We start from the raw sequence: 10618 nt of genomic DNA, 5'->3' as shown, positions 1-10618 counted from the left end.
AAAAAAAAAAAAAAAAAAAAAAAAAAAAAAAAAAAAAAAAAAGTTTCAGCAACCTCCCAGCACAAAATGAATGTCTGACACAGAATACATACAAAAAATGAAATGGCCATACCTTTCGATCAATCAATGTAGGAGTATCTTCAGCTCTATTATCATTGTCCAAATTGAAAACATTTTGAAGCTGAAACCTAAATTAGAAACACAAGTATTTAGGGAAATGCACGCTTAATTCAGTAGCATGGCCTGAAAGTGAAATGTAATACTAAAGTTAGAAGCATATACTTTTCCTCTTTCGTATCATTTTTCTTTGACTTTACCCTTGCCACAGTCTCCAGAATTGCCTGATTAACAAAGCCAATCAATGAGGACCAAATCAGCACATTCTTGTGTCCATATGCTGGAAATAGTGTAATTTACTCGTGCGAATAAGATCCATAATTCACGTGTTGTGCTCAAAAGTAATAAAAAATAATGGTTGCAACATTAAAACAAATATATATATCACCACCAACCTGCTTCTCTGCTACGCTGTTGTTGAAGCTTCCTGAATCAATTTCTGAAATACAAGAGAGAGAAATGATTACTCAAACAGAAGATAGAAGATACTAACATCATATGAGCTGCAATAATGAAGCCGTCAACAATATACACCTACAGTGCATTGGATAACTATCTCAATTTATTAGAACATTTAAGAAAAGAAGTAAAAAACGTGAACAATAGAAGGATAGAAATAACAGACGGGATCAATAAGCATTGATCTAAATGATACAATAGAAAAGCTCATACCGAACAGACAGAAAGAAAAATTCAGACAGCAGTTGTAATTACAGACAAATTTCGTAATAGCATCCTCTTACTGAGCAAAGGAATTGCGTATCCAATAGCTACAAAATTGGAACACGCCAGATCAAAATTATTCATCTATCTTGTCCTACTGCCAGGATCTTCGTGGAAAACAAAAAAAGTAAACCACACAACCCCTAGAGCTGAAGAAACCATGCCAAAATCGTTCCAACATCGCCGCATCCGACAATTAACTTAGATTCCGAATTATAACCGCACTCATCTATAACAAACTAATCAAAACCCTAACACAATCGAGTGAGCAAACGAGATCTAAGATCTACTAACCTTCATTCTGGTCATTGTCCTTGAACTCATTCTCCAAAGCACGATCAATTATGTCTGCAAAACTACCCTCCTTATTCCTCGGACTGGATACGTTATTGGACTGGAGAGTAGCGTTTGCAAGAAGCGGCTGATCCGAGTCGGAGAGGGGAAGGGCGGTGGAAGGAAGCAACCACGCAGAGAAGAGGAAAGAGATAACGAAGAGGAAGATGAAAATGCGGACAGGTGAGAATGATAGCTTCAACATTGCAGAGTGGTTAGGGAATGTTGGCGGCTAATTGGTCACCATGCGAGAGAAATGGAGAGGATGGGAAGACAAGGATTCGGGAGATTGAGGAAATGGGGGAATGTGAAATAAATAAACCAGATGGAGATAGAGAAAGGGGGAGAGTGGAAGAGAGACGGTAGGGGTTGAAGCAGGAGTCAGTGGCTAACCAGACCAGAGATAATGGGTCAATGTGTAGTCTACGAACCGTTGTTCAACGCCGCGAACCCAGCCGCATGTGCGCCTTTTGGCGGTACTCGATCGCGCGTATCTATTTATTATTATTTATTATTATTATTATTATTTAAGTTTAATAGGTTGGAAGAGATCTATATTTCATGTAAAGATATTTGTTTTACCCGCCCAAAAAAGGGGGTGGGAGACAGTTAGAAACATTTTTTTTTCCATTTTCATCGGTTAATTTTAAATATTATTTCTATTTTGATTATAAATTTTTTAAAAATATATTTTAAAAGTTTTAAGCTCTCACTCTATAACACTTTTAAATATTAGTCTTTCATCTATGATTTTTTTTTAAGTATAAATTCGACCTTTAGTATACTATTCGATACACACTCGTAATTTTACAAACGGTAACTCTAACATATTTAGTTTTTTTTTTTTTAAGTTCATCAATTTATAGAATAAAATATTCAAATATTTGACACACGGGAGATGAGATCACGAGTGAGAAAGCATTGTTAGGTTGGCTTGTGGTAAATGACACTATGGTTAGGTTAAATACATTTTGATTTTTTAGTATATTGATAATTAGTTTTATTTGAATTTTAATAATAATTTCACCTGAAATTGGAGAATCTTAAAACTTAAAAGGGAAAAAAATTAAAAAAAGTAAAAAAAAAAAAAAGAAAAAAAGAAGAGAAGAGAAAAGAAAAAGGCCGCTATGGTTGCCGTCCATTTGGACAGCGTAGAATTTAGGGAATCTATTTATACGCTTTATTTGTCTTGGCATTCCAATTCCAATTCCAATTTTCCAGTTACCGCCTCCGCGCGCTCTCTAAGCTTCGCTTCCGAGCCCTTTCCAATCGGCCGTCTCGCAGAAATGGCGGATAAACCCAGTCGAGCTCTAGTTATTTTCGGTGATGGGTTGGCTCGCTTTGTTGATCAATCTCATACCCATCTACATGCACTCGCATCGCTAGCTTCCTGTGGGTTTTTGTCACTTCCCAATGCTCCTCCTTCAGGTTCTATCACCGCCTCTCGCTTGCTTATGCTTTTCATCTTGTTTAGCTTTCTACTGTCTCTTTATTGATTTAATTTTCTGTTGACTTGATTGAATTTAGTTTCTTTGTAAGCAAGAGAATTACTCATCGTTCGAAATTAAACCCACAAATTACTTTGCCAATCGTCAATTCTTTGTGCCACGGAAAATGTTACTCGGGAAGCCATTCTTAATGAAATCGATACTAGGTTTTGATCGACGTTGGTTAATTTTCGACCCATTAGGGAGGAGAGTTCGATTTTGAAGATCGGGGCGATATGATTCATGAGCCAACTCTAGTTACATATGCCATCATTCGGGAGTTGAATATGATATATTCTTTTTGTGAGATTCCACGTCATTGGGGACGAGAATGAAATATCTTGTGTGGAAACCTCTCCCTAGCAAATGCGTTTTAAAAACCTTGAGAGAAAGTCCAGAGACAATATACCTTGAGGGAAAGTCCAGAGAGGACAATATACCTTGAGGGAAAGTCCAGAGAGGACAATATACCTTGAGGGAAAGTCCAGAGAGGACAATATACCTTGAGGGAAAGCCCAGAGAGGACAATATCTGCTAGCGGTGGGCTTGGGCCGTTACAAACGGCATCAGAGCTAGATACCGGGTGTTGTGTCAGCGAGGAGGCTGCGCCCCGAAAGTGGGTGGACATGAGGTAATGTGCTAACAAGGATGCTGTCCCCGAAGGGGGTGGATTTGGTGGGGGTCTCACATCAATTGGAGAAAGGAACGAGTGCTAGCGAGAACTCTGGGCCCTGAAGGGAGTGGAATGTGAGATCCCAGATCGGTTGGAGAAGAGAACAAAACACCCTTTATAAGGGTATGAAAACCTCTCCCTAGCGGACGCCTTTTAAAAACCTTAAGGGAAAGCCAGAAAGGAAAAGTTCAGAGAGGACAACATCTGCTAGCGGTGGGCTTGGGCAGTTACTGGTCCACTGTCGTCCATGTTTTCTCAGGCTTATGGCTGCCATTTCAGTGAATATGAAGTATGGAAAATGAGGGATGGAGGATAATTTAGTTAAGCAACCTTGTTATTAGGCATTTCGCTTAGATACAGGTGTTTTTTTCCTTCCCATATTATCAGAACTTCTATTTATTGATCCAAACATGTATAACCTGAGTGAAGGCAATAGTTTATTTAATTACTGAACTTATTGTACGGGCTACTGAAAGGATTTTGTTGGCCTTCCCTTATATCTTCCTCGTATTGGAATTCATTTGATGTTTTAGATTGCAGAGAGTGAGGAAAAAAGGATGATTCGAGAGCTTGCGCTTCTATTCAATGCATGTGACTCATTCGTCAATAAGGTATGATATTTCTGCTCTTTGAGCACCAGGGACTAATTTTACAATGAAAGATAATATTTGGTTTTTCAGAATGGAGATGGCTGCGAAGGAAGTAGTCAGAAAAAGTCCATACCTGAAAGGTAGTTTATCCTTATGGTATCTGTTCAGTTGATGTCATCAGTAGGATGAATCCCTGTGGTTGGTTTATGAACAACTTGGCTGGTGGTTTTGTGTTGCTACTTTAGGTTCATGGGAATGAAAGCTGCAATACTGACAAATAGTTCAAGTGTGCAATATCTGGGCTCTGAACTTGGTGTGTCTCTGTTGCGACTGGAGGAGTTGATGCAAACGAACCATCTCGGGTTGCCATCAGTTGACTTTGTGGCCTCTGAATTGCTGAAGAAGCTTGGTTTTCAAGATGGAAAGATACAAGATACAAGCGAGTTTGATTTTTTGTTTGTACATATGGGAGTTGGCGACAAAGTTAATGGCGAGAAAGACAAAACAACTTCGGATGAGATGAAATATATTGATGCTTTGGTTGGTGATATATTGCAAAAGGCTCAGCCTGGATCAGAAATTGGTTCCCGTTTGCACTTGTCCCTTGTGATGAGCTATGGAAATGTTTTTAAGGATGACGAATGCAACTTGTCTGTTTTGACTTCCAAAGATGTGAAAAATTCTGATTTGTCAGCGCTCTTTCCCCGTCAAAGTTACACGATGATGGGGGAGGTCCCACGGAATGATGTTCGGTGAGTCAAAATTAATGGTTTTTCTTTGGATTAATGGGGTTTCAAAATTTTATTGGCTGATATCCCTTGCATTATCTGATATTTTGTAATGAACAAGGCATCATTCACCCATGTTAGCTGCTCAGTGGCAATATGGAGTAACCCGCAAAGATAAAGCAGAAACATTTTCTTTCAAGGAGTTTAAAGAGGTAAAGTTCAATATTTTTCTCCTATTGCTTCCATGCTTTTCATTGTTTCATGCATTCATCCGTGGAAATGTATGTCATCTTGGTTGGCCTTTGAACTACTGAGGCTTTGTGCTGCCTTAAGCAATAGGATGGTCTCTTAGTCTTGACGGGCTCTACTTCTAACATGATTATAATGTTTATGTTGTAATTATCATCTTAAATTCTGGAATTACATGTGGATGCATTATTCTTACATCATTATTATGTTGCTTGCATGATATGAGGATCTTTCAGCTTGACATAATGCAAGAATTGAATTCCATGTATTCTCTTCATGAATATGAACTTAAGATTACTCTTCAAATCTGGTTTCCCTGGTCTGTGCTTGATTGGATGGTTTGAGGCATTTATTAGAGGACCCTTTCTTTTTCAGCAAGGCAGCAACCTCGTGATACCTGCAGATAGATTTATACATGAGGTAGCTTTTAAGCTTTGGAAGGCCCCCAAGTATGGAGCTTGAGATGGACAACACCTCAAGACTTTCAAAATGAGAATAAGTCCCTCAAAGCACACACGTTTTGCTTGGGAACACTTTGCCAGAAGCACGTTATGGATTCCAAATTTTGCTTATACTCTGATGCTTGGGAAAGGAAAATTGTGAGTGCTACGATTTTCGTGGAGAATGGCTTCTGTTTATAAGAATTGCATTGTTATGATAACGTCAGTTTCAAAATTGGAAATTAATGCAAATACGTTTTGCTTTTTAAGCTGAAAGATTCATCTATTAAAGAAAAGAGGACAGGAAGGGGAAAAGGGAGCCAAGCCAAAAATTACTACAAATGTTATATTGCAGCATATCAGGAAAGTGTAAATGACAAATATGAATATTGGTAACATATGTACAGTGCAGGGGCGGTGAAATAGTGAGGATATTATATATCATTGAGAGTCTTGCAGGAAAGGTGCAGTGAAGTAGGAAACTAAGCAGTGGCTGCTGCTGCTGCTGCTGCTTCCTCGACAACCTGGTTCGCTGGTTGTAGGGTGCAAATCAGGTTGCGATCACCGTACACATTGTCAACACGTCCTGAACCCGAAATTCCGTTTTGTAAGAGAGAGGGATAATGCCAACATAAATCAGGTAGAGAAATTAGAAACGAGTCACTCGTGTGTACCTGTAGATGGCCAGAACTTGGAAGCCCTGAGCCAGGAAGCTGGAAAAGCTGCATATTCCCTAGAGTATGGCTTTGTCCATGCATCTCCCATTAGCAGAGATGGTGGATGAGGTGCACCCTGGATTAGTAATTAAGCTTGTTAAGGTCTATCAGATGAAAAATGCTGAAGTAATTAAGCTGTAGAGAAGAGGACTTCACCTTCAGGACGTTGTTGTTGATATCAGCTTTTCCTTTCTCAATCTGGGTGATTTCTTCTCTGATCGAAATAAGGGCATCACAGAATCTGTCCAACTCCGCCTGCAAAATGTATATGTGAAAAGGAAGTTATTGGGATCGGGCAAGAGCATACGTGAAAAGGGGGATACCTTGCTTTCACTTTCTGTGGGTTCGATCATGAGCGTGCCCGGGACAGGCCATGACATGGTGGGTGCATGGAAACCATAGTCCATTAGACGCTTAGCAACGTCTTCAGGCTCTATCCCAGCAGTTTGCTGCCGCAATTTCACGTCAAATTAAGCGTTTAATAGTTGGATGTAAACATCAAGAGAAATTTAACGCAAGAAATTACCTTGAAGCCTCTCAAGTCGATGATGAACTCATGGGCAACTGTTCCATTGACACCACGGAAGAGAACGGGGTAATGATTCTGCAGTTTTCAAAGCAAATATTAAGATCTATGAGAATGAGAACTGGAAAGAAGATGTGAAAGGAACAACAAGCATAAGAATCAGAAACCTCTAAACGTTTAGCCATATAGTTAGCGTTCAGAATGGCGATCTTAGACGCGCTGGTTAGGCCCTCAGACCCCATCATGGCTATGTAAGTGTAAGATATTGGGAGAATAAGAGCAGAACCCCATGGTGCAGCAGCTATGGTACCGAGAGGCTGTGCTTTGTGGGGAGCAGGAATGCCTCCAGTAGGTATCTTCGGAGTTCAAATTGGCAAATTCCAAATTCAAACTATTGTAATGAATATAGCAATCAAATTTAAGAGAGATATGTTTTTACCACAGGATGAGAGGGCAAAAATGGTGCTAAGTGCTTCTTGACACCAATAGGGCCCATGCCAGGGCCACCTCCTCCATGTGGAATGCAAAATGTTTTGTGGAGATTGAGATGGCAAACATCAGCTCCAATCCAACCTGGGCTTGTTAGACCCACCTGAAGAACACACCCAAAATCTACTCTGATTACTTGAAAGGATCTGTTCTATAGGTTGTTTAACAGCGTTCTCGAGTTCTAGGGATCGAAAGACGAGATGATACGTACCTGGGCATTCATGTTGGCTCCATCCATATAGACTTGGCCTCCATTCTCATGAATGATCTTACAAATCTCATCAATGCCTTCTTCATACACTCCATGTGTGGAAGGATATGTAACCTATCATTATTTCAACCAAACAAACTCAAATCACAGTCAAAGCATTAGCTCCTCAAATTCTAGGATCTAACCATGAGTGCTGAGAGATTGTCCTTGTTGGCTTCTGCAGCCTTCTTCAGCTCTGCAATGTTGATGTTTCCCTTTGAATCGGTTCCAACCGATACGATCTTCATTCCACACATGGCTGCACTTGCGGGGTTGGTCCCGTGTGCTGATAGCGGAATGATGCACACGTCGCGGTGGTGGTCTCCTCTTGCCTGCGGAATGATACCATTTGTAACCGCTCATGCCAACGCTAGTAGATATTATATTTTTTAGGCTCTCTCAAAGTTTTAAAATGCGTCTACTAGAGAGAGCTTTCCACATCCTTATTTCGTTCCTCTCAAAACGACGTGGGATCTCACATAAAGGCACCAAAAAAACTAAAATGAGGAAAAAAAAAACGCACCATGTGGTAAGCACGGATAACCATGAGGCCAGCATACTCTCCGGCCGCACCAGCATTTGGTTGCAATGAGAAAGAATCAAACCCAGTTATTGCACATAACAGGTCTCCCAAATCACTGAACATCTCCTGCACAATGGAATCCGACATGAACACAATATTTCTTTTGTCCCTTTGGCCAATCATTTTCATGTAAGAACAAAAACTTACCTGATATCCTTGAGACTGGTCAATAGGAGCAAAAGGGTGAAGGTTGGTGAAACCGGGCCACGTTACGGGCATCATCTCTGTCGTTGCGTTTAGCTTCATTGTGCAAGATCCCAACGGAATCATACTGTGGCACAGCGAAAGGTCCTTCGATTGCAACCTCTGGATGTACCTCAACAATTCATGCTCTGTATGGTACCTGATGCATAGCAGAACATATAAGTCATGGAATTAAACTTCCTATAGTTTTAGCTATGGGACTTCATATTACAAGAACTGCAAACGATGCGTACGTGTTAAAGATCGGGTGGGTAAGGTACGAGCTTTCCCTCACTAGCCCTGAAGGAATTGCATTCTCGACCTCGGGAGCAAGAGATGCAGCGGTAAACGGAACCTATACAACAAGAAGACATTCCCATGCATGAAAATAGAACCAAGATTATCCCCATTACATGTTTAGATACAATTCAAATACTTACTGGTTTTCCATCAGAGAAAACTGAAAAAAGGTTATCAACGTCCTCTAAGGTCGTCGTTTCATCGAAAGCAACAGTGATCTGAAAGGCAATCCATCAACAATTAATCAAACGACATGAACTGTTTTGTTGAACAATCGATGCAAAATACAGAAGTTTGGTTACCGTGTTTTTGTCGACGATTCGTAGATTAATACCACTCCTGTAAGCAGCATCTGCAATTGCATTTGCATCAGCAACCTTAACCTTTACAGTGTCAAAGAAAGAAAGACCTTGAACTTCTGCAGCGCCTAGTTTCTTCAGTCCGACCGAAAAAGCACCGGCGAGGCCATGAACTCTCTCTGCAATCGCCTTGAGGCCCTTCGGTCCGTGATACACGGCGTACATCGCAGCCATGTTCGCCAGCAACGCCTAAACAAACCATACATGTTCAAAGCAAAACCAACCCAATCATCATATGAATTATAATCTCAATACCTGAGCAGTACAAATGTTGCTAGTAGCCTTGTCCCTCCTGATATGCTGCTCTCTAGTTTGCATCGCCATACGCAGCGCAGGTTTACCCGATGAATCGACGCTAACACCGATGATTCTTCCTGGCATCATTCTCTTATACTCTTGAGAGGTGGCCAAAAAGGCAGCATGAGGACCTCCATACCCCATTGGAACACCGAACCGCTGCGCAGATCCAACGACAATATCGGCCCCTAATTCACCCGGTGGCTTTAACATCGTCAACGCCAAAAGATCGGTCGCCATCACAACCTTAACCCCATTAGCATGAGCATTCTTAATGAACTCCCCATAGTCCAAAACCTCCCCTTCAGTGCCAGGATACTGAACAAGAACACCACAAACATCACCAGATTTATAATCAATATCCTTAAGATCTGCAGTCACTACTTTAAGATCGAACCCGGTAGCTCGAGTAACACAAATATCGATCGTTTGCGGGTGGCAATTGTTCGAGATAATGAACGTTTTCTTCTTCCCCTTGTGGATATTATTACACATTGCCATAGCCTCAGCAGCTGCCGTCCCTTCATCAAGCAACGAGGCATTGGACATGGGGAGGCCAGTGAGATCTGTAATTACTGTTTGATAGTTAAGCAAAGATTCAAGACGGCCCTGTGAAATCTCAGCTTGATATGGCGTGTACTGAGTATACCAAGCAGGATTCTCCATTATGTTCCTCAAAATAACAGGAGGAACAAAAGTATTATAATACCCCATCCCTATATACGATTTGAAAATCTTGTTCTTAGAGGCCAAGTTTTGCATATGCTCAATCATTTGATTCTCAGTTAACCCTTCATCGAACTTGGAGAATTTCATGGATTGGAGCCTAATCGATTTGGGGACAGTGGCGTCGACGAGCGAATCAAGGCTTTCGAACCCACATAACTCTGCCATTTTGCTCTGTTCTTCGGGGGTTGCAGAGTTATGGCGGCGAGGAAAAGTGTCGCTTGGCTTCAATGCCTCGACGGATATCGAACGGGTTTGCGACCCAATTCCGATTGCATTCCGATGAAGAAATGAATCCGTTCTTGCGCGTCTACACAAGAACGAATTAGAAGACAGCGAAGAGACATACCTCGAAGGCGTAGAGAAAACAGGGGAATTGAACAATGGAGGAGAGTCGATTTGACGGAGGTGCTTCGACGATGAAACAAGGCGCCTCAGCGCCGCCTTGTTCGCCAACCGCCGCACTCGTTCCATAGCTTATGGGTTATGCTGTGTTCGTCGAAATCTTAAATTAATGGCTACGTCTGTCAATTACTCCATGAGCGAAAGTTCATTGATTTCCAGAAACAGAGAAAAAATGGGTATTGATATTAATAAAGAATTGAATCCTTTTGTTGGTAATAAAAGAAAAAATTCAATAAATTGGAAGTGAAGAAAAGAAAAACATAGAAAATGAGAGGATGAGATATGGTGGAGCTGGTAAGTGGTGGATGACGGCGCACCTAGGTTCGAAAAAGACGGCCCATTTTCTTGCGACAGTGGGGAATCACAGCCAACCAACTCCCAAACAAGGTATTGCTCAGGATTGAAAGGAACCAAATGAATTGCAGAAGGGATTGTGTTTCAATG

The 10618-nt window shown here is 41.0% G+C and overlaps 3 protein-coding genes across 4 annotated transcripts in view; 1 reads left to right on the top strand and 2 right to left on the bottom strand.

Annotated features, from left to right (window-relative positions):
- Positions 1 to 1560, bottom strand: part of LOC111462606 (K(+) efflux antiporter 6) — an 8162-nt gene extending 6602 nt beyond the window's left edge. The window contains exons 1-4 of the mRNA XM_023106239.1: positions 1135 to 1560; positions 513 to 556; positions 283 to 341; positions 113 to 188 (exon numbers count right to left, since the gene is read on the bottom strand). Of these exons, the coding sequence (XP_022962007.1) occupies positions 113 to 188; positions 283 to 341; positions 513 to 556; positions 1135 to 1378 (423 nt within the window). The 5' untranslated portion in view covers positions 1379 to 1560. The remainder of the gene's footprint in view (positions 1 to 112; positions 189 to 282; positions 342 to 512; positions 557 to 1134) is intronic.
- A 790-nt stretch (positions 1561 to 2350) lies between these two features.
- Positions 2351 to 5616, top strand: LOC111462613. 2 transcript variants are annotated; one of them, XM_023106253.1, is made up of 6 exons: positions 2351 to 2601; positions 3874 to 3944; positions 4014 to 4063; positions 4169 to 4675; positions 4773 to 4863; positions 5276 to 5616. In XM_023106253.1, the coding sequence occupies exons 1-6, from the start codon at positions 2460 to 2462 to the stop codon at positions 5360 to 5362; spliced, it is 948 nt and encodes a 315-aa protein (XP_022962021.1). In that variant the 5' UTR covers positions 2351 to 2459; the 3' UTR covers positions 5363 to 5616. The 2 variants fall into 2 exon arrangements, with proteins under 2 accessions (XP_022962021.1, XP_022962022.1); XM_023106254.1 differs by having other exon boundaries at positions 2431 to 2601; positions 3867 to 3944.
- A 40-nt stretch (positions 5617 to 5656) lies between these two features.
- LOC111462605 (glycine dehydrogenase (decarboxylating), mitochondrial-like) lies at positions 5657 to 10441 on the bottom strand. Its single transcript, XM_023106238.1, has 15 exons — positions 9002 to 10441; positions 8690 to 8935; positions 8528 to 8605; positions 8342 to 8442; positions 8052 to 8247; positions 7845 to 7970; positions 7468 to 7653; positions 7283 to 7396; positions 7022 to 7174; positions 6750 to 6938; positions 6583 to 6660; positions 6380 to 6505; positions 6213 to 6311; positions 6015 to 6132; positions 5657 to 5926 (listed from the first exon to the last, which is right to left on the bottom strand). Exons 1-15 carry the CDS (start codon positions 10241 to 10243, stop codon positions 5823 to 5825), a joined length of 3156 nt encoding a protein of 1051 aa, XP_022962006.1. The 5' UTR covers positions 10244 to 10441; the 3' UTR covers positions 5657 to 5822.
- Positions 10442 to 10618: the final 177 nt, after the last annotated feature.

The sequence above is a fragment of the Cucurbita moschata genome, unplaced genomic scaffold, assembly GCF_002738365.1.
Source record: "Cucurbita moschata cultivar Rifu unplaced genomic scaffold, Cmos_1.0 Cmo_Scf00027, whole genome shotgun sequence".
NCBI lineage: Eukaryota > Viridiplantae > Streptophyta > Magnoliopsida > Cucurbitales > Cucurbitaceae > Cucurbita > Cucurbita moschata.
The sequence above is the reverse complement of the archived record's forward strand: the minus strand, read 5'-3'. Positions and strand labels throughout refer to the sequence as shown.